The sequence below is a fragment of the Ictidomys tridecemlineatus genome, chromosome 8 (genome assembly GCF_052094955.1).
Source record: "Ictidomys tridecemlineatus isolate mIctTri1 chromosome 8, mIctTri1.hap1, whole genome shotgun sequence".
NCBI lineage: Eukaryota > Metazoa > Chordata > Mammalia > Rodentia > Sciuridae > Ictidomys > Ictidomys tridecemlineatus.
Window position 1 is genome coordinate 156,531,855 of NC_135484.1, and position 22,273 is coordinate 156,554,127.

At 43.8% G+C, this 22,273-nt stretch overlaps 5 protein-coding genes, 2 non-coding genes and 2 pseudogenes across 7 annotated transcripts; 3 read left to right on the forward strand and 6 right to left on the reverse strand.

The window, feature by feature from the left end:
• Window positions 1–1,648: 1,648 nt before the first annotated feature.
• Trnaq-cug (transfer RNA glutamine (anticodon CUG)) lies at window positions 1,649–1,720 on the reverse strand. Its single transcript has one exon. It is a non-coding gene; the product is annotated as a tRNA-Gln (tRNA).
• Window positions 1,721–3,009: 1,289 nt separating this feature from the next.
• Window positions 3,010–3,081, reverse strand: Trnaq-uug (transfer RNA glutamine (anticodon UUG)). The gene has a single exon. It is a non-coding gene; the product is annotated as a tRNA-Gln (tRNA).
• A 3,089-nt stretch (window positions 3,082–6,170) lies between these two features.
• Window positions 6,171–8,032, reverse strand: LOC106145254 (small ribosomal subunit protein uS12 pseudogene; annotated as a pseudogene).
• A 430-nt stretch (window positions 8,033–8,462) lies between these two features.
• LOC101968377 (transmembrane protein 161B-like) lies at window positions 8,463–10,872 on the reverse strand (annotated as a pseudogene).
• Window positions 10,873–13,859: 2,987 nt separating this feature from the next.
• Window positions 13,860–15,309, reverse strand: LOC144366407 (histone H2B type 1-C/E/F/G/I). The gene has a single exon (XM_078020670.1). The coding sequence runs from the start codon at window positions 15,292–15,294 to the stop codon at window positions 14,914–14,916; it is 381 nt and encodes a 126-aa protein (XP_077876796.1). The 5' UTR covers window positions 15,295–15,309; the 3' UTR covers window positions 13,860–14,913.
• Window positions 15,310–15,522: 213 nt separating this feature from the next.
• Window positions 15,523–16,031, forward strand: LOC144366406 (histone H2A type 1). Its single transcript, XM_078020669.1, has one exon. It carries the CDS (start codon window positions 15,595–15,597, stop codon window positions 15,985–15,987), a length of 393 nt encoding a protein of 130 aa, XP_077876795.1. The 5' UTR covers window positions 15,523–15,594; the 3' UTR covers window positions 15,988–16,031.
• Window positions 16,032–17,171: 1,140 nt separating this feature from the next.
• Window positions 17,172–17,969, forward strand: LOC101956307 (histone H3). The gene has a single exon (XM_013363657.4). It carries the CDS (start codon window positions 17,204–17,206, stop codon window positions 17,612–17,614), a length of 411 nt encoding a protein of 136 aa, XP_013219111.2. The 5' UTR covers window positions 17,172–17,203; the 3' UTR covers window positions 17,615–17,969.
• Window positions 17,970–19,971: 2,002 nt separating this feature from the next.
• Window positions 19,972–20,609, reverse strand: LOC101956014 (histone H2A type 1-H). Its single transcript, XM_013363668.4, has one exon. It carries the CDS (start codon window positions 20,530–20,532, stop codon window positions 20,167–20,169), a length of 366 nt encoding a protein of 121 aa, XP_013219122.1. The 5' UTR covers window positions 20,533–20,609; the 3' UTR covers window positions 19,972–20,166.
• A 207-nt stretch (window positions 20,610–20,816) lies between these two features.
• Window positions 20,817–21,736, forward strand: LOC101955721 (histone H2B type 1-C/E/F/G/I). Its single transcript, XM_005337064.5, has one exon. The coding sequence runs from the start codon at window positions 20,833–20,835 to the stop codon at window positions 21,211–21,213; it is 381 nt and encodes a 126-aa protein (XP_005337121.2). The 5' UTR covers window positions 20,817–20,832; the 3' UTR covers window positions 21,214–21,736.
• Window positions 21,737–22,273: the final 537 nt, after the last annotated feature.

A 22,273-nucleotide genomic window follows, 5' to 3' on the forward strand; every position in this document is an offset into this window, starting at 1 on the left:
TGCCTAGAGCCAGATAGCCTGGCCTGCGCAGGGCCGCAGTCCGGCTGCTGCAAAATAACCGGGAGGTGACGAATAACTTGTGTACATTGATACAGCAGGAGAGGGAGCCGTTTATTGTAGGACAACAGAGCTATTTATACATTTTGCACATCTTATCTTAATTAGCATAAACTAGATACATCAGTCAACCAATAAGGAATCTCCACACTTAATGGCTTGCTTTTGTTACTTCTCAAACCACGCCCTCTGGCATTTTGCCACGCACCATCCAGACTTGTGTACAACTCTAACATTCCCCTGGCAAAATGCCAGGTGTTATTTTGACTTGTTTATAGACTCTAACACCGCTGGGGTGCAGTCAGCACCAGGCTGCTTGCCCGCTGGTCCCCGGCTCTGACTACTGGAGGATGAAGCAACCCAAACTGATGTGTAGCTTTGTAATCTACAGTCCCACAGGAAAGGGACATGGGAACCGGGCAGGAGGGACATCTAGAGGTCAATTTAGTGGCACTCCCTGGCATCATTCCTGTTAGTGAGATGGGAATGTGGGAATGTGTGGATGCGGGAAACTGCAGATTCTCTCCACCCCCATTCCTTGAAGCCAGAATCCACTCCTCTCCTTGATACTGTCTTCAAGGTGAGTGTCCTGGAGCACAAGATTCCTTCACAGTCTTGTTCAAACATTTGTTTCCTGTAACCACTAGCTTTTCCTGAAGTAATATCTCTAAAATTCTTCCTTCATCTCTTCTCCAAAGCATCAGCTCCTTTACTGGAAATGAAGTAGACCCTTATGATCATCACGTGCAGGAGAAGGACTACAGATACATGCTTCAGTGCCCTCGCTTTTGCAAAAGCAAAGCCGTAGTTATCTAAGGTGGGGTTCTGCCTGAGTACCCAACCAAGTCTCAGTTTCCTCATCACCTCCTTACTGGTTTTCCAGGGAAGAGAGGAGGCCCTGGTATCACAACCCTAACCCCTCTGGGGGAAAGAAGAAAGCTCTGGAGGATGGAGGAGGAAAGAGAGATCCTGGCATTGTTTCCCACTGGTCTTAAACTTAAATAATTTTGAGAATAGAACTGCCAGCATGTGGTGAAATGTGAATATTAGAAGAATGAGCTTTTAATGAATATTGTCTATTGTAACCTAAAATCTAATAATCTGTCATGAACTGGAATTATTTGAAAATGTACTTCAATAGTTTTATTTATCAGTTTAAAAATATTCATGAATCCTTCTTCTCTCTTTCCATTCCCGATCTGCCATAGAATTTTATCTCAACATGTTACGTGTTTACGCTTAAAATCTATGATTGGCTACTTTTCATAGCACTTGGAAACAGAAAAATATGTAAAAAGGAAGACATTATTTTTAGTCGTTACCAATATTTCCCTGTAATTTGAGATTTTTCATTGGTTTTTAAATTTAAGGGCAGTATGCAATCATCAAAAAGCGAATACATAATTTTTTAAAAGTACTCTGTATAGAAAGAACAAACTTGTGCTGGAAGTTTATCCTTATCGGAAGGGCTAGGCATCCTTCACCCCGTCCCCATTTAGCTCTAGTGTCTTCAGACGTGACTGCATTGGAATGGAATCACAAACCACAAAACCATCAGTAGTTTGGGAGGAACAAATGAAGAAAATTAGGAAGGTCCCACCGAGACTTGAACTCGGATCGCTGGATTCAGAGTCCAGAGTGCTGACCATTACACCATGGGGCCTGCTCGTTCCGTGCTCTTCATCAAGACCTCTTTGTGTGCTGCTCGGGTGGGGCTCCTGCCTCGGGCTCCTGCCTCTTCTTCCCGGCTGCAGTGATAAAAAATCTTCAGTTTAATTTCCAGATGCAGACAGTGCCGTCCAGGAGCCAGACCTAGGGTAGGAGCTGGGCTTCCTACAACTGGCAGGTAACCCAAACCAGACAAAGACTTCAGGTCCACAGATGGGATACCTGAACCCAGGTAAAGGGATCCCAGCAGAGGCCCCAGTGGGAAGGTCTGGGAGGTCCAAATGAGTATGTAAGAGAATTAGAGATCTAGATCTCATGAAGGTGGAGAGGAGGAAAAAAAGTTTTGCAGGCAAAACAAAAGAATAGGGAAAAATGAGTGGACGAAATCGAAGCTAGCTTTGGGCTTTTGTGTGACAGGAAAAGTGGCGAATAGGTTGGAGATGCGTGCAGGCTAGGGTGACAATTGTTGGTATGTAGAGAGCAGCCTCAAGCAGAAGGCAAAGGACTGGAGTCACTCTCCAGGGCTGTGCACTTCAAACTGCTAAGTGCCATACAGAGAAACCCAGTGCAAGGGAGAGGCTTCCCCAAGGGCATGAGATTTGCAGCCACGATGCTTTCCGCTCCCACCTGTGAACTCGACTCTTTTTTTAAAAGTATTTTTTTTCAGTTGCAGGTGGACACAACGCCTCTATTTCCATATTTCGAGAGAGAGAATTTTTTAAATATTTATTTTTTAGTTTTCGGTGGACACAATATCTTTATTTCATTTTTATGTGGTGTGATCGAACCCAGCTCATCCCAGGTGAGCGCGTGACCGCTTGAGCACGTCCCCGGCCCACGCCTTTATTTCTATTCACTTATTTTAATGTGGTGCTGAGCGTGGAACCCAGAGCCTCCCTCTGGGGGAGCACTCTGCCGCTGAGCCACAACCCAGCCCCTCCCCGAGCGGGGCGTTCAGGCCGAGTGAAGCCTGGAGGAAGCGCAGGTCAAGTTCATCGCCCTCGGTTTTTGAGTTGAGATGCTGCTTTCCAGGCAGGGAGCAGGTCAGTGTGCATTCTTTCAAAGTCAGGCACTTGTCCTTTAGGCACACATTCCTTTCTAGGAATCAAGCCAAAGGGAGACCCCGAGGGATGAGGACTGAGAATACTTTGCTCATTAGGGTAAATGGTGGGTGGGCTGGATGACACGAGGGTTTGAAAAGATAAGGTTTGGGTCTCAGGTGTTAGTGGATTTCGGAGGATAAACATAAAGGTGGATTTGCAGGGACAAGTGACAAAAGGGGCAAGGTCCCACCGAGATTTGAACTCGGATCGCTGGATTCAAAGTCCAGAGTGCTAACCATTACACCATGGGGCCAGCGAGCAACCCCTCCTAAGAAGTTTTCCTTGTGACGAAAATTAATCCCTGCGCCATCACCATGAAGTTGTAAGACGGTCGTTTTCAATGAGTCCCCAGCGCCCCCTAGCGGGCATCCGGGGAACCTGTGGGTGTTTGGCAGGTCCAGGGCCGACCGTCCGGTGGGGGTTACGTCGGGGCAGGAGAGGCTGGAAGTCTCGCCACGCGCACTGGGGTCCGGCGCCGGGGACTGACCTCAGGACGCGCAACTTTGGGAAAACCAGCTTGAGCCTCCACCGGGTGTTCCCGGGCCTTTTCTGACAGTGAAAGGCTCGTTCCCGGGATTGTCTGGAGCCGCCCCAAAACCATCTTCGCAGGCGACTGGCCGCGCTGACCAGGACCTCTTCACTTTTTTGAAGCGGGAGTTCGCTGCTGCCCCCGACGACCGCGGAGACGGAGTCCCCTCCTAGCCAGCCCGTGACCGTCCGGCTGTTAGAGAGCGCGGACACTCGCGCAGCGCCCGCAGCGCCGCCCGTGGCCATCTCTGGCTGCGGACCCGGGAAGACGACAGATTTGTTCCCTGCCCCCGGGGTTCAGGCTGGTTCACGCGGCTGCAGGAACCAGCACAGGACCCTGACCTAAGCACTCCCCCTGACGTCCGGGAGGACGAACCCCAGCTTTCTGCTGCCGTAGTGAACGACTACGTTCAAAGGTTCCTTACGAGACTATTTAAGAACCGATGGTTGGTCACAATGTTGTGGACCTGGGGTGAGAGACAGTGGAGTGAAATGTGGAAAAGTGAAAAATATTAATAGGATGATTAGGGATAAGAAGACGCTCCCCAAAGTCCCCTTGTGATTCCAGTATGACTCTCATCCCCCTTAATGCATGGTGCTTAATTATGTCTGTCGCAGGGACTTCTTATTTGGTTCTTACCTCTCTCCAATGAAACCGGGCTGGTTTCCTACTTCACACTCTGCAGATGAGGCTGGGTAGAATGAGTCTCCGCACAGGTCTAATTGCACAGCCATCAACTGCCTCCTTGGGCTGGAGGCCCCTTTGTGGCCTCAGATCCTCAGATTGTTGCTTTGTTTTTGTTTTCTCATCAAGGAATGGTCACTGGATAGGGGTCTGAGGAGGTTCCCAGAAGGAAGAAGAGAACTCAACTCAGTCCTGCAGGTTCTTGACTTTGCCCAGAAAGAAATTTCAGGATGCATGAAAAGAGGCACAAAGATTTTTTTTAGAAAAGCAAGGTGACTTATTCAGGAAAGCAGCAATAGTGCAGGATGCTCTCTCAAAGGGAGAAGTCATGTGAGAGGGAGGCACTTTTGGGGTCTTTGGCTCTTCTTTTAAAGGAAACTGTAAACCAGGAGACTGGGATTGTTGGCGGTGACAGCTTGGTGAATTTTATTCTCTTTGCCATGGAGCACAGACAGGCTCCTCAGTACTTGGTCCTTTCAGGATCTCTGGGTTGACTGTATTATGCGAGCAGATAATGTTTGGAATATACCCACGACAAGTCTCTAACAATATTTTCCCCCTTGGCTTTATTTAGTCTAAAGAAAATAGGTTATGTAAGCTAGCCATGCATGCAGCCATTAATCTGGACTCACAGTCCTCTAAGACTTAAAGGCTTTTATGAATTCAGGCCTGGGGAGTGAAGGTGAGGGTGTGGAGCTGCTCAGATTTAAAGTTACAGTTTCTTTTCCCTTTCGTGCTGTTGTCTGTCTGCCTATTCTGATTTTTTTCTCGCTCTGACCTCAGAATCAGGCTAGATGGTCTAGCTCCTACTTCCATTGAATGGGGAGGGACAGGAAGAGCTGTGGGCCACTGAATGGGAACTTAGACTCATTTGCGTGGTCAAGCCTGCGGGTCTTTGCACTCTTTCCCTTTCTTTCTGACACACAATTCTTATACATGGCAAAATTGACTAAAATTCTGAGCCTGTAGACTTCTGTACACCCAGACACTGAAATTCCAGCTCAACTTACTCGAGAACCGAGCTGTGCTAAGCTTTCTAAGATGCAAATGCATCTTCTGAGGCTGTCATCAAGGAATTTGTGTTACAGGCCTCAAATGGAGTTCTTTCCCAGAATTTGAAGAAAGGATAGAACTTGGTTATCATATGAGCAAAACCACAATAAAATATTCTTTCCCAGACCTTGGGAAAATTATCAAGCCAAAAGTAAAAGTCAAAGTGAAATGGTAACAATTTAATGACAGACCCGAGCATGAGTCTGTAACTGGCATGCTTAAAATCTAGAAAGAAATTCTAAGAAGTGAAGGAAAACAGAAGTGTGTTGACTGCCAGTGAGAGGAGTTATAATACACCCCTGGAATTGTGGGAATGCTGCTTAGTGATTAGGCTACTTCATTTACTTTGCCTTTTTTTTTTTCCTCCTCGCTAAAACACTTTTTGATGGAGAACTTGTGGTCAGAGCTTAGGCCAGGCACATCTTCTATAACAGCAATTTCTAAAAGTTCTCGGAAGCTTTCTGCTATGCACTGCTATGCCTTCTAAGTTTTGGCAACGTGGGTGTATCCATCAAGTGCAAGCATCCTGATAAGGTCCCTGCTTGCACCAGTCAATCACACCTGATCACACTGCTGATGTGAACTGGCTGGGGGAGAGTCCAGTGTGTGGGGCTTGCTGGCTGTGATCTGTGTGTGTCCCCCCAAATTCGTGTGGTAGACACAACATTGAGGAGTGGGGCCTGTTGGGAGGTGTTAGGTCCCAAAGCTCTGTCCTCATTTATGGTCAATGCCATCATCAAAGTGCCCCATGGAGTCGGAGGTGGGTTACTTTTTGCCCTTGGGTTGCAGTAGGCAGTAGGGACGCTGTACTCCCTCCCCCTTCCTGAGGACACAGAGGTCAATAGCCATCTTAGAAGCACAGCCCAGGCCCTCACCAGATTCCAGACTTGTTGGGGCCTTGATCTTAGAATTGTACCTCCAAAATTGTGAGAAAACAAATTTCTGTTCTTGATAAATGATCCAGAGTCAGAGATTCTTTTATTTTTATTTTTTCAAACAAATTAACCACATTTATTAATGCAGCCAACAGGAGTCTTTTGGATCACTAATGTAATCCAGAAGGCTAACAGCCATGCCCTTTATGGAAATTTCAAAACCAAAAATTTTGACAGTAGAAGTTCCATGTACTCAACACTCACCTTCAACAGTTATCAAAACACAACATACAAGTAAAGCTTAAGGTCAAAATACATCATTTACTGATACTCATGGGAAAGGGCACCCAAAAGACCAATTATGTGGCTTATGATTCTTCATTGCTCTTTGATAACCTTTCCCTCTATGTCTCAATTTGCCTGGCAGGTACTTCCATCAACTAAATCATTCTCACTTTAAACAGAATAACATAGATACGGAATTACAACATACATCCTGATACCTTTAGGTATTCAACAGAACAGGGAACAACTTGTGAGGGTTCTTTATCATCTTGGAGCCTCAGGAAGATGGTGGCAAGCATGTGCTTCCAAGGATACCCATGGATCCTTGCTCAATAAAACCTGAGAACCGCTAAAATAAAATCTAGAAATTCAATCAGTTTAAAAAGTACTCTAGAGTAAAAAAAGCTGTGCATTTATTAAAGGTTTAAATCATTTCCTTTATTCCATGAAGGAAGGGAAGCTGTTCTAGGTTACTAATCCCACTTATTCTAACAAATGCTCAAATAATCATTCTTCCATTTCCTAAAACTGGTAAAGCACACAATGTAACTAGCTTGTGGCAGCAAGAGGGAGAAAATAAAATACAAAACATTTCTGGAACCCTGTTTTCATCAGCAAAATTTATGGTCTTGGTCTTTCCTTCTTGCCTTTGTGTGGGGCCAAAAGGGAGACACTGGCTACTTTAACAACCTTGAAGCCGACTCCGGGAATGTCACCAACAGCATGACCTTTTCAACCAAATCCAGCAACTAGAACTTCTTCATTTTCCTTAATAAAGTTCAGGCAACCATCATTGGGTACAAAAGCCGTGATTTTCTTGCCATTCTTGATCAGCTGGACCCCGGCACACTTCCTGATGGCAGAATCTGGTTGTTTGGCTTCAACCCCTACTTTTCCAGCACAATTCCCTTTGCATGGGAAGCACCTCCAAAAGGGTTGGCCTTCGGGGCTGTACCCAAATGGGCCTTCTTGTATTGTTTATCATGCCACTTTGGTCCCACTGGTGACTACGGAGCTTCCTGGCAGTACGAAGACGGTGACACTTGCCATCTTGTCGATGCCACGGGGGAGCCAAGGAGCAGCACAAACGGACTGACTTGCCTCAAGGTTTCCCAGCCTTACATCCCCCAGATTATTCCACTCTAGCTTGTGTCTTATAAATATGTTCTGAGAGACTGAAGAGCAGATTCTCATAGGGAAACATGAGGTCATAATATTGTTGAAAAATGAGAAAAAAACTTGCATGAAAGAATTTGAATCTACCTACACTAAATATATGAAGATTAAAAAAAAAAAAACCCAAAGCATACTATATGGGTTCTACATGCTTTCTATCCTCTTGTTATGAAATCGCATCTTCTTCAGTTTTCTCCTGTTTCTTCATGCAAAATATGCATTCAGGCCTACTTTATTTTATCACATTTACAAATACAAATTCAGAATCTAGTTAGTTTCATAAATGAAGTTTGTATTTAACAAAATGACTGGAAGAAAATCAAAGGACATGTTCCCTCTTCTTTGAAGCAAAAAGAATTATAATTCTTTTTATAAATGAGGTCAAAGAATTTGAGATGGCATGTGAAATTCTTCCTCTCTCCCACATGATACATTTTTGTGCACTTTAATCCATTTAGGCTGTTATAACAAAAAAAACCATAAGCTAGGTGGCTTGTAAACAATAGAAACTTATTCATATGTTTCTAGAGGCAGGATTTCAAAATTGTGGAGCCAATATATTCAGTTTGCTGAGGGATGGTGCTTTGCTTACCAGATGGCATCTTGTACCACTGCACCAGGTTGTTTATTCAAATTAACACAAACAGGGAGGGTCATCTCACTTGTACCAAGTCTCCTTAAATGTGCAAACACTAGACATAGCTGCACATCCCATAGATCTGTATCTGTGTGGTGTGCAATTCCAATCCATTTCCTTATTTGATCATAAGCTATAAACTAGCAATATTATATCTGAACTTTTTTTGAACTTTTAAAATGTATTTTAATCTTATTCCAAACAGAAAAAAAATTTCTAGATACAAATACATCTCATTCAAATGAGTTTTTAACATACATTCAGAACTTAAAATATTATAAGGATCCCAATATTTTTATCTTTTATAATCTCAATATATTATATATATAATGTATTATATATACAACACATACATGTAGTCAGCAGGATTTCAAAGTAATTTCTTAAAAGTCTGATCAGTACTGATAAATGTTTTTAGACAATTAAAAGAAACTATCTAGGATCACAGAATAAAATAAAATATGGCAAGCCCAAACCTAACAGCAAGACTGCAAATGTTCATATGGCCAACAGTTTTAAAAGAACTTTCAACTGGGCTGGGGATGTGGCTCAAGCTGTAGCGCGCCCAGATTCCATCCAAACAAAGATGTTGTGTCCGCCGAAAACTAAAAAAAAATACATATTAAATTCTCTCTCTCTCTCTCTCTCTCTCAAAAAAAAAAAAAAAAAAAAACAAAAACTTTCAACTTAGGTAAAATATAATTTAAAACAACACTTTTGCTACTCTTAAGCAGCAGTACTTGCAGATATCAAGCACATACAATTCCATTAAATTTAAAGTATCTATGCAGCTTTCCTTACTGTAATATACAGTAGCTATCTCTTCCTTTCTGTTGGATTTTTGTTGTTGTTTGAAGAGTAACTAATATATTACCAACAGAAATGACTTTAGTTCTGTTCTCTCCCCTAAAGCATGGCTCAGTTTGAAGATTGTTCTATAGGCAGCCACTAGGACTACTAACAGTACCTTAATACCATTAAGAGCATTCAGTAACTAGAGTCATAATAAAAGTTTGAAAGACTGCTTGAGGTTTCTGTAAACCAAGGTAATCACAAGTACTGCCCCTGCAGATAGCCCTCTCACATTAGTTAAAACAGTAAGTTAAAATTCCAATGACACAGTGTAATAGTTAACAATCCACCTTGTGATTTTAAATATTACAACATTAACTCACCTTGAGAATACAGAGGAAGCATTTAAAACAAGATATTTGATATGTTTTTTTTTTCCCTTTGTATTTGCTTTTTCTGGTTTTTGCTAGCCCTTCAAGGACACAGATATTTGAATTCAAAGTGTGACTTGGATAACCTTTTTTGTTAACTGAGATTCATGCCACAGTCAGATACTGATGATAGAAGAGCCCAAAAAGGCTTGTAGAAAAGAGGCAAGCAGCATGGCCGATCTCAAAACACCATGTCAAAAATGATAGAAGTCCTGAAAAAGGAGAGGAGTAAAAGCGTTTTCTAAGCTGCTCAGTGCCACTGTTATTTGTGTACCAGTTACCTTCATCTTCCCATCAGCAGATGGTAGGTAATTCAGAGTAAACAGAAATGGAGTGTAGACTATTATCCACTGGTAAGGTAGAGACAGATTCTGGATAAATGCCCCAGGAATGATCATCTAGTATTTTCAAAAGCAGAGCTGTATGAAGCAGCATTACCAGAGGTGCCATATACTGCAGCGCAATGACACAAAGGTAATAAAAGACTCGAGCCATCATTTCTGTGGCTCAACTATACTTATTTGTCCTGCTTCTTTCTTCATCTGATCCACACACTTCTGGGCTAAGTTTAAATATGCTTGCAGGTGACTACGCATCATGGCCAATCTCAAAACACACAGCAGGATTATTAACCAGAGTAGTAGAGCATCAAATGTAGCTTTTGTCATTAAAGGGACACTTTCTTTACCCAATGGTGGGTTCATAATGTAGTCTTTGGTGATTGGTTTTACCCAGAGCAAAACTATAAATAACAGTGCCAAGAAGTTGATATGAAGTAATGTTCTTCATTAAGATGGAAAACATATATTTAGCTGCATGTGCTTTTGTGCATTTTCTGCTTACTGTGTAATTTTTTCTGTTGCCAAATTCAGGGCATCCAGATGCATTTAAGCCAGCCGTAATCCAGGAAATGTCAGAAAAGCCCCGATGAGTGAACAGAAAATATCCAGGAAAAATTTGAAATTAAGTTTTGAAACAGGACCCTGAGATTCTAAACCTTGCTTTTCAAGAAATTGTATGGCACTGTCTGAAAAATTTATAAACCCAGTTTCAAGTCCAAATTCCAGATAATTCTCTGTTACAATAAAAACTGCCATTGCTTTGATGAGGAAAAAAAAATCCAAAGGTGATACACACTGATCTTTCACCACCATCTTCTAATTGCAAAAGACAAAACCAGCAGGCACCATACTAAGGTGATATTCATTTTCTGTGTAGGCTTCATAAGACTGTAGTAGACTTCAGTTACTAGATATATAACTGTAGCAGCCACTGTGAAATCCACCAACCACTGGTATTCTGGAAAGTAATGCAATGCTAAAGTATCCACTTCTGTAACTGACATGGTTTCTAGATGAAGGTCAATATCCTTTGGAATGGTTACTGGTTTATTTTCAATGTGACCATTATATTTCCTGTCTTTTCTGCTTTTCCCTTTTTGTTGCTTCCCTGCAAGAATTCTTAATTCTTCTTCTGTAGGATGCTGATACCACCTTAAACATGGCACCAAGGATGGGTAGTGGACCAGACACCACGGAGCCGCCGGATCTCCCCTGCCCGTGTTGCAGAAACCGTGAGGAAGCTGATCTCTCTCTTTTTAAGTGTGAATTATTACTTGTCAGATTTGTCTACTAGTTCCCAAAGGAACTAACGGTACTTTCTTCCACCTGCTCAGAGGAACAAAGAAACACTGTGATTGCTAGATTGATTTAATGAGTTACTATGTCACATTAAACTGGCATCTAGAATTGTACATATTTCAGAGTCTTGATGTTCTTCACAGTTCATATCTAGTTGTTTTATCCTCAAGCTCTGTCATCATTTAAAGACACCTCAAAGGAAGACCCTGGTGTAGCTACTGACAGCTTCCTCTTGGGCTGCTCTTTCCAACTCTCCCTGCAGACCTAGGGCCACCACACCATTTCTGATTTTCTTACTTCATTGCCTGGAAAGCTGCCTTGCATTCCCTCTACTCCTATCAGCAGTGCTATTTACTCTGTGCCCCTTAGGCTTTTCACACACCTCTCCAGGAATATTCATTATATTGTCTTAAGGTGTGTTTTAGTGATATTTGAGTGAAGGGATTCTTTATACTATTTATGAATGAAGAGTGCATTTTATGAATCAAAATCCAAACACCTTAAAAAAGTTATAATGAAAAGATCCTCCATCCATCTAGCTATCTTTCTTCAGAGGCAACCACAATTATAGTTATTTAGTATTCTCTCGCAGATAGTTTGCATTTATATAAGCACCCCCACACAGGCACATACCTACCACAAACACATACCATAAATGCACATGTACACATGTGCACACACACATGCTCTTGCACACACACTTTACACAAGCACACCCACCCACCACCACACATGCACACACTTCTACTGCACTATCCTCTACTTGCTTTTGGTATTTGACAGTAAATTTTGAAGATTGTCACCACAAGTGCCTAGAGAGGCTGTATAGTATACAGTAGCTGTAATATGGACTCTGAAGCCAAAGTCTGGTTTCGAACATGTTGTCACTACTAACCAGCTATACAACCTCAGGCAGTTTGTGCAATTCCTCTGAATCCTCACTTTATGATCTGTAAAACAGTTATAATAATATTTAATCTCATGAGGTTGCTATGAAAAATTAAACTATTTAAAGAACTTTTAGAACATCATGTGGCACAGGGAAGAAAAAGAGCATTCTTATTTGTTTATCCACCAAGTAGAATGGTGTACTGAAATTTATTGCTGATCATTAAGATTGCTTCTAGTCTTTTGCACTTCAAACTATGCTGCTGAAAAATCCTGTAAATATATCATTTTGCACATTTTTAAAAATAGTAATTTTATATAGGTAGACTTTCTGGGTGTAAACATATAAGAACTTTTAATTTTGACAGATATTACTAAATTCTTTTGTTGTTGTTGTTGTTGTTGCAGGTGGAGTAACTGGGGATTGAACTCTAGGGCACTCAACCACTGATCCACATCCCCAGCCATATTCTGTATTTTATTTAGAGATAGGGTCTCATTGAGTTGCTTAGTGCTTCACTTTTGCTGAGGGTGGCTTTGAACTCGTGATCCTCCTGTCTCAGCTTCCTGAGCCACTAGGATTACAGGCATGTGCTACTGCACCTGGTGAAACTCTTTTTTGAAAGTTCTACCAGGTTGCAGGATCACCAGCATTGACTAAGAATTAAAGTTTGGTAGATTTATTCAGGATTTTCCATTCCTATCCCAGCAGATAATGAATGGATTATGGTGAATAGTAGATACTGAATAAAATGTTGCTTGGTGGTGAATGGTTTAGGAAATACAGCTGGGATTTGGTGGTACCAATAGCAGAGATAACATGATACCTGGGAAAAGTTGCAACAGAGATTGCATCGTGATCTCTGCTTTTGTGATCTTGCATAAGAGCACTTCAAGCAAGATATGAGACTTAGTGAAAGTACAGCAAAGTTTATTAGAAGAGAAAGTAGAAGGGGGAAGCATGAGAGAGAGAGAGAGAGAGAGAGAGAGAGACAGAGAGAGAGAGAGAGAGAGAGAGAGAGAGAGAGGAGGGAGATTGTGAGAAGGTGCTGCCCTCATATCACTTATGGGCTCTGGATCCGCAAACACATTAGCTTAAGAACCTGAGGCAGCTCTCGGTCATCTTGGCCTGGCTGACAGGTCCTAATTGGAACTGGTTTTACATAGTTTATGGTGATAGGCTCTGGTCTCAATCATCCTGCTTCCCCAAGTCTGGGGATCTCTGGTCTGGGTTGTTTGTGTGGTGTCTTGTTTAAGACATCTTAATCAGGCCCTTCTGAGCAAATATATCCTTGTCCTCTCCTGAATTTATCTGTCTTCCTTCTATTCAAAAGGAGTAGTTTGTAAGGCTGAGACCATTTAAGGGTCCTGAAGTAGCTGTCCTGTCAGTTACATCACTGAATGCCAATGAGGTAGGGCTGTTGATTAACTCATTTGCTCTGTACCAAGTATTCCTAAAGGGCTGATCCCCTGCTCTTGTCTAATTTCTACCTAATAGTACCAAGAAAAACATTTAAAAATATACTTTAGTATCTGGTTTGCTAGTGAAGCCATTAAGAAGAGTCAAGATGCTAACTTTTACTGATCACTTTGGGCTGGTCAATTACAGAAATTTCTCTTAGAACCAGGAAAGGGTGATTAAAAAGCATCTCCTAAGTTCTGATAATACCATAATGCAACAGGATGGCAGTTCATTAATAAAAATTTGGCCATAGATTGTTGATTTACTGGTTTTCCTGTAGAAAAATGCTTTATTATTGTAATAATGTCTTCACATATACAATTCTGATATATGCTAAGGTCAAGAGAAAAAAGGAAAAAGAAATACCGAATGACTGTTAGATGCTGAATTCTCTTTTAAAATTGTCATTGAAATCTCCAGGTTATTCACATTTTACAGAGGAAAGACATCTACAAAAAACTGCTTAACTTGCTTGAAGACGAGGCAAGAACTGGCCTAAGTGGATAAAGGGTCAAGAACAGTACCTGAACATGTTAATATCCAACAAAATTGAATAAACAAATAGTTGTAATGCAAGAGTGACAGATAAAAGCAAAGGCTTCTTTTAGTGCTTATTTGCAGGGTTATGACCTAAGACAAACAGTACACCTCCAGAGTTCGGCTGCTTAAGTTCTATTCACCCCGCTTTTGGCTTGTATGACCTTGGACATTTGAGAAACCAAAGATGGCAGTATTTACTTCATTATGGTGCTGTTGTAACAAGTTAACACAAATCCAGCACTGTAACATGCTAAACTGTACACGCTGTGCTTAGTAATAATACATTAATTCTACAGATAAACAGATAACTGAGTCCTTAAATTTATTCGTGGTGACACATGGCAAGTGCTGCCGCTGGCGCCAGAAGCAGGCCTTTCATCCTATCCAACCTAGGTGTTACACTACGTCCCCACTCCAGCAAGCAGAGAGCCATCTTCACCAAGCAATTCCTTGCCTAAAATAACCATATTTCGGAGACTAGAGGACGCTCAAGGCTTCAGCATAGAGCCAGCCTTGCGGTCTTGTAAGATTGCTTGGATGCCTGCCAGCGGGCAGCGCTGATAGTCTCCTCCTCCAGGAGACGAAACTACAACTGTGAGGTTGCAAAGCTGTTCCTCCAGTTTTCAATTTGGTCCGAAGCCTTGAAAGTCAAGTAAAGTCATTGGCAACATGCTTACCCGATTTTGGTTTTCTAAGCGTTTGTTCCCAAAATAAGTATGTTTAGTCGAGGGCGGGTAGTAGGGGAAAGCGCCACCACAAGATGACACGTGACGACATTCAGGCATCACCAAACTCGCCATCCGCTGCCTGGCGTACTACAGTAGCGGATTCCCGGGCTTAAGGAGCACGCCAAGATCACGGCCACGGGGGTGGTGTACAAGCTAAATCGCTAAGACCTAACGCTCCATGGCTCCATCCGCTAACAACGCCTGGTGACTTCCTTGGTGCAACTCACCCATCAATTTGTCTTCTCATCTCGTAAAACCGCAAAAGCTAGGAAAATGACATCAATAAAGTATCCCAGCACTTTTTAGGAAATGTGGGTGGCTCTGAAAAGAGCCTTTGGGTTTAGTCAACGCGGCCTCAGGACCATTTACTTGGAACTGGTGTACTTGGTGACAGCCTTGGTGCCCTCGGACACGGCGTGCTTGGCCAGCTCCCCGGGCAGCAGCAGGCGCACGGCCGTCTGGATCTCCCGGGACGTGATGGTCGAGCGCTTGTTGTAGTGCGCCAGGCGCGAGGCCTCGCCCGCGATGCGCTCGAAGATGTCGTTCACGAACGAGTTCATGATGCCCATGGCCTTGGACGAGATGCCGGTGTCGGGGTGCACCTGCTTGAGCACCTTGTACACGTAGACCGAGTAGCTCTCCTTGCGGCTGCGCTTGCGCTTCTTGCCGTCCTTCTTCTGCGCCTTGGTCACCGCCTTCTTGGAGCCCTTCTTCGGGGCAGGAGCGGACTTGGCTGGCTCAGGCATGGCGAGAACGAACTGACGAGAGTGAGGAGTTCGCTGCCGGGGCCTCTTTAAGTATAGAATGTTATGTAAATGAGGAGTAGCAGAGGTCTGTGGTGATTGGTGGTTAACTTGGCCTGACGTCAGGTGCCAGTTTTGTCCAATCAAAGTCCGCGTCCTGCAAAGCTGCGTTCCATTGGTCAGAATGAAAATGAAACCCAACCAATCGTACAGCTTCGTTTTCGCGCCCAGAGGAGACTATAAACACTGCGTCCTTCCACTTGCCTCTCAGTTTTAGAGACCCCTGGTGGTTTTTCTGTGAGTATGTCTGGACGCGGCAAGCAGGGTGGCAAGGCGCGGGCCAAGGCCAAGACGCGCTCCTCCCGCGCCGGCCTGCAGTTCCCGGTAGGGCGAGTCCACCGTCTCCTGCGCAAGGGCAACTATGCCGAGCGGGTCGGGGCCGGCGCGCCCGTCTACCTGGCGGCGGTGCTCGAGTACCTGACGGCCGAGATCCTGGAGCTGGCTGGCAACGCGGCCCGCGACAACAAGAAGACGCGCATCATCCCGCGCCACCTGCAGCTGGCCATCCGCAACGACGAGGAGCTCAACAAGCTGCTGGGCAAAGTCACCATCGCGCAGGGCGGTGTCCTGCCCAACATCCAGGCGGTGCTGCTGCCCAAGAAGACCGAGAGCCACCACAAGGCCAAGGGAAAGTGAAGTCCCTATAACCTAACGTTCCTAAAACCAAAGGCTCTTTTCAGAGCCACCTACAGTTTTCCATAGAAGAGCTGAACGCTCGGCTTACATCTTTCAGGCTCAATCAGCCTCAAATCGTAGATTTCTAAAACATCTACACTTTCAAATGTTTCGTACTCAAGTGTCGTGACTATGCCCGTTTTTTCCACCACTCTACCCGCCCCTTGTTAGTCCTCCCGAAAGAGGATCACGTGAAGGGATTATTTCAGTGCGGAGTGTAATGGTTTTAGGTATATCCTGCCTGAGTTTTCGCACATAATAAGTCCTCAGCACCTAGGGTTTTTTACATTCCTGACCCAAGGGTGCAATTTAATTAATGGTACTTGAACAATTACTGGCTTGGGTGTCTGACTGTCCTTACTGGTTTCTTGTTAAAGCAGTTGTGAATACCACAGGTTGATAGCCTTTTCCACATGCTAGATTCTACTTTAAAGATGACTTTGACTTGGTTTCTTAACTAAGTATTTTTTGTAAAAGGGTAAAGGTTTTATGAATGTAAGGGAATCACACTTTAAAAATAGAATTGTGCTGCGTTATCCAAAAGTGAAAACTATCTCGTGCAAGGATGTTTCTCCAGATTATTAGTTTAAATTCTTCACATACAAGTCAGATTTTCTTGGTGCAAAATAAACTTAAAATTTTAAAAGTGAAGGCTTGAACATTGAGGTCACCGTTAGAGTTTAAGTGATTAACATGGTAGCCAAACTCATGATCACTGGCAAATTCGAAGTTGGAAGTCCGAAGTAAAAACTGCTGTACTAAATATTGTACTATTTGGCACTAGTCCTTCGAAATCTAGCGTGCCAAAAAATGTATGGTAGTTTTTATGCTAATACTATATTGAAATACTGTGGACATACTAGGTTAAGAAAAATATTGAAACAAACTTCTCATCGTTTTATTTTGCTGTAATTTGGCTCTAGAAATGTTAAATTACATCACTCGCATTTATTTCCACTAGAAATAGCTGGTATAAAGCAAACAGGAAAAATGGGGGGGGGCAGGTCATATAAACTAAGAATCAAAGTATTTGTGGTACAATGGGGGACGTTTCAAGTCCTTGACCAATCTGATCATCGTTGGGGGCCTGGCTTATTTTTGTCCAATCAGCTTCAGACTCCGACTATAAGTAAGCGACCAGCTTTCTCTTTCTTTACGCGAACCCTGTTCTGGAGCTATGGCACGTACTAAGCAGACCGCGCGCAAGTCCACCGGCGGCAAAGCGCCGCGGAAGCAGCTGGCCACCAAGGCCGCCCGCAAGAGCGCCCCGGCCACCGGCGGCGTCAAGAAGCCTCACCGCTACCGGCCGGGCACCGTGGCGCTGCGCGAGATCCGCCGCTACCAGAAGTCCACCGAGCTGCTGATCCGCAAGCTGCCCTTCCAGCGCCTGGTGCGCGAGATCGCGCAGGACTTCAAGACCGACCTGCGCTTCCAGAGCTCGGCCGTCATGGCGCTGCAGGAGGCCAGCGAGGCCTACCTGGTGGGGCTGTTCGAGGACACCAACCTGTGCGCCATCCACGCCAAGCGCGTCACCATCATGCCCAAGGACATCCAGCTGGCCCGCCGCATCCGGGGAGAAAGGGCATGAGCTCAAGACTCCCTTGCCACCTTCCCAAAGGCTCTTTTCAGAGCCACCCACACGCATGCTTAAAAGAACTGTTGCTTGTGCTTCCTAGTCCCAATTCTGGATTTCTTAGACTCTCATTCTAAAATTTAAAGAATATCCTGCTACTGTTATACGTGTACTCGTTAGTTCCATGTTATTTGGGTTCTCCAACATGTGATTCATTAAGCATCTAAGTAACTAACAGAACACGTGGAATGTAGCATTTGAATCGCCTCTGTATAGTCCCTGTTCTCCCTCCTGGTCAGAATCAGACTCAGGACAGGAATACCTTTTTTTTGCTAGCAATGCAATAAAACTTCCCTTTTTCTCAAAATAATGTCCTCGTTATTGGATTGGCATCAAGGACAAGGACTGAGCTTTAGGTAACAATTAGGAATTAACTTTCTTCTGGGGAGGAAGGAAGCAATGGGATCACAGGGCCTCTGGTGAATACTGCAGGTTAAGTATCTGCTGATCCAAGCTAAGGCTAATTGCTAAACAGACAGTATTCTTGAGTGTTGTAAGCAGTTCATTCCTTCGTTCCTGGTCGAGAAACTAAGAGTTATATTAATAACATATTAATAATTCAGGAAGACCCCACATAATTTTTTTTTCCAGGTTTACATCAAATTTTATTCTTGCTAGATAGATTGGGCACCTTCTGGGAATATGCAGCCAATATACTTCTCACAATTAATGCTTAGATTCTGATTATATGAAGCATTTGTTCAGGGGACAGTGATTAGTTGCAGTTATAAGTACATGGATATTCTCTGAAAACACTCTATGTGGTAAACTACAGTAGTCTGTTAATATTTTCTGAACTTTGAGCATGCATGCTTTCAACTTTCCATATAGGAATTAATTTTTGCTATAGTAATGACACACAAAAATGAATAATCAATAATGCCAGATTATTTTTGTTCATGCTAAGAGGTAGATAGAAATGCTATTCACTAAAACAGGATCAATCTGGGGTATGTCTTATGACTTTCCTTGGCTGAGAAATCTAGAAAGTAGATGAATATGCATGTATGAATTCAGGAAAAAATTTGGGGATGGACAAAAACATTTGGAAGTCATTATTATATAAAAAGTATTTTAAACTAAAAGGAGTGACCTACAAAATTCCTATTGGCCGGTCTCTTATAACCTTTGTCATACTATCAATATTGAAAATTGTATTACGTTTCTTCAGCAAAGCCAAGTCTTTGGTGATGGCCATTTGCTGCTGGATCCCTCATAATTTCCTCTAATTTCCAATTTCCCTTTCCCTCATATCACACGTTACCCTCCATAGATACTACTCCTCTATGTTCTCCTAATTACCTATGCTCTGGTTATTTTAGCTATAATATCTTCATTATTCTGCTTCTTCTCAGTAAAATTGTCTCTTTAGGACAGAAATAACTTTTTTTAAAAAAATAGCCAAACTAGAATTTAATAAAAAGAAAAGTAGTCCTTACATCTGAATTTTCCAAGATGGAAAAACTGGTAAATGGCACAAATGTTCCAATAATTTTTAAGGCTCCAGAATAAAAGAAACTCACTATGCCTGTATAGACATATGGAAAACAATGAGGATCTTTGACCTCACTACTCTCAAAATGGCCATTGGCTTTTGGTGGGATATATGGATATACACATATGTGGATGTTATGTATAGAGATATATATGTATACATATTACATATATTTTAATTTTTTTCCAATGTAGGATATTCACCCATTAGCGCTCCTGGAATAAAGCATTCAGTAGCATAATTATTATTACAACAGAGTTTGGGCTACTATACCTAGCCAGCTATTTAGCCTGCTTAGTGTACTGAGGAGGTATTTAACTCATTTGACCATAACAGTGTTTGTGAGGGGTCTATGAGAATACACAGGTACAAAAAGGTAAACTAGAAATATACAAAATAGAATTGGAAAATATTAGTATGCTTCTTACACAACTTTAAAGGTATTTTGTGAAACAAAACCTACATGTGAAACACACCTACGTGGGACTATTAGTTTTAAATTTTTGTAACTTCAAGAGTTGAGGGTAAAAAAGATTGGCTAAAATAACTTATGCCTTAGTACTATTACATTAAAGGAAACAAAAGTTAGAGGTTGAGGGGGGAGGACATCAAATTCAAGGCCAGTCAACTTAAAGACATGCAGTCTCAAAAAGGGATGGGGATGTCAGTGGTCAAGTGCCCCTGGACTCAATTCCCAGTACCAAAAATAAAAATCTGAAGACTTACTGTCTTTAGACAGCAGCTTTTTGCTTGCGTCTCTAAACATTTCCTAAGCATCAGGGGTAACCATCGCTCTGGTGCATAAAAGATCACCCACTGGAAGTATGGGTTTATTTCCAATTAAATGTTCTTGGAAAGAACTTCACACTGTAGAGAACAAGTCAACAAATACCCAAGTCCCTCAGAGAGGTTAACGCTTAGTGTCACCCTTTTTATGACTGTTTAAGTGGCTCTGAAAAGAGCCTTTTTTAAGCACTTGCAAATCTGGAGCTCACTTAGTTGTGTGGTGGGTCTACGTCTTCTTGGGCAACAGCACCGCCTGGATGTTGGGCAGGACACCGCCCTGCGCGATGGTGACTTTGCCCAGCAGCTTGTTGAGCTCCTCGTCGTTGCGGATGGCCAGCTGCAGGTGGCGCGGGATGATGCGCGTCTTCTTGTTGTCGCGGGCCGCGTTGCCAGCCAGCTCCAGGATCTCGGCCGTCAGGTACTCGAGCACCGCCGCCAGGTAGACGGGCGCGCCGGCCCCGACCCGCTCGGCATAGTTGCCCTTGCGCAGGAGACGGTGGACTCGCCCTACCGGGAACTGCAGGCCGGCGCGGGAGGAGCGCGTCTTGGCCTTGGCCCGCGCCTTGCCACCCTGCTTGCCGCGTCCAGACATACTCACAGAAAAACCACCAGGGGTCTCTAAAACTGAGAGGCAAGTGGAAGGACGCAGTGTTTATAGTCTCCTCTGGGCGCGAAAACGAAGCTGTACGATTGGTTGGGTTTCATTTTCATTCTGACCAATGGAACGCAGCTTTGCAGGACGCGGACTTTGATTGGACAAAACTGGCACCTGACGTCAGGCCAAGTTAACCACCAATCACCACAGACCTCTGCTACTCCTCATTTACATAACATTCTATACTTAAAGAGGCCCCGGCAGCGAACTCCTCACTCTCGTCAGTTCGTTCTCGCCATGCCTGAGCCAGCCAAGTCCGCTCCTGCCCCGAAGAAGGGCTCCAAGAAGGCGGTGACCAAGGCGCAGAAGAAGGACGGCAAGAAGCGCAAGCGCAGCCGCAAGGAGAGCTACTCGGTCTACGTGTACAAGGTGCTCAAGCAGGTGCACCCCGACACCGGCATCTCGTCCAAGGCCATGGGCATCATGAACTCGTTCGTGAACGACATCTTCGAGCGCATCGCGGGCGAGGCCTCGCGCCTGGCGCACTACAACAAGCGCTCGACCATCACGTCCCGGGAGATCCAGACGGCCGTGCGCCTGCTGCTGCCCGGGGAGCTGGCCAAGCATGCCGTGTCCGAGGGCACCAAGGCGGTCACCAAGTATACCAGCTCCAAGTAAATGGTCCTGAGGCCGCGTTGACTAAACCCAAAGGCTCTTTTCAGAGCCACCCACGTTTTCTCAAAAAGAGCCACTTCGCTATTTTTCCTTTTTTAAGGTAGAAATGTTTGGTAATCCTGTTGGAACTGTCTCTTTGTATCTGCCGCGTTTTCTTATTTTCAGAAAGCCTTGCTGCATTGACAAGGCTCTTCATCTTATTCCTTACGTTACTAGTCTCTAGATTATGTGTGTACACCACCATGCTTGCCCATGAAGGCTCTAAACTGGGCAAGAAGCAAAGTAGACCCTGCTTCAAGTGAAAAGAACCCGTGCAGTCCGGAGGAGGAGCTGCTCAAGGCAGGATCTGAGTAGAGTAGAATGGAGGACTCCTTTAGAGTTAGTTGCTGGTGTCGAGTGGTTGGGGATAAATGTGGTAGGATCTGCCAGAGAGGCCTTAAGATCCTGAGGGGCTCTGTTCACTTTGAAAAAGGATTTACCATGGGAAGGCAGATTCGATGCAAAATTTAAAAATCTTATGAAATGTGTGATACAGATTCATTTTTTTCTAGTGGCTCAACTGGGAGAGATTGGAAGGTAGTGAGATCAGAGGTCAAGAGGTTGGAAAAGCCAGTCAGCAGCAAGATTAGAAATAAGGCAGTCGGAAAGAGGAGGAGAAAAAGGAGGAAGGAGGATGGAAGGGACAAGAGTCAGCTGACTTGAGGGGAAAATAAAGGGGGACAAACCTGAATGACATGTAGACTTCAGCTTCTGCTGAAATGCAGAATTTCACCAGTTTGGCCTCTTCTCAGTCCCTGGAACCTTCCTTATCACAAAACATAGAATACATAAGAAACTGCCCCGACCGGCAGGACACATCAACGTGGGCAGCGAACCTAGATGGGGAGGAATGAAGGGACAAGAGACACGAAGGGTGACAGCAAGACAAAAGTTCTGATCAAGCTGCAAACTTTTATTGTTCACACAGGGGTATTTATGGGCTGGGGATGGGGGGAGCTCTCTTATCGGCAGTTGCTAGAAGTCTTCACAAGGCGAGATAGCGCAGGATGTCTCAGGGAGATGG

Bases quoted from the DNA above. Each gene is read 5' to 3' on its own strand.
- LOC144366407 (XM_078020670.1), bottom strand. From the start codon at position 15,294: ATGCCTGAGCCAGCCAAGTCCGCTCCTGCCCCGAAGAAGGGCTCCAAG.
- LOC144366406 (XM_078020669.1), top strand. From the start codon at position 15,595: ATGTCTGGACGCGGCAAGCAGGGTGGCAAGGCGCGGGCCAAGGCCAAG.
- LOC101956307 (XM_013363657.4), top strand. From the start codon at position 17,204: ATGGCACGTACTAAGCAGACCGCGCGCAAGTCCACCGGCGGCAAAGCG.
- LOC101956014 (XM_013363668.4), bottom strand. From the start codon at position 20,532: ATGTCTGGACGCGGCAAGCAGGGTGGCAAGGCGCGGGCCAAGGCCAAG.
- LOC101955721 (XM_005337064.5), top strand. From the start codon at position 20,833: ATGCCTGAGCCAGCCAAGTCCGCTCCTGCCCCGAAGAAGGGCTCCAAG.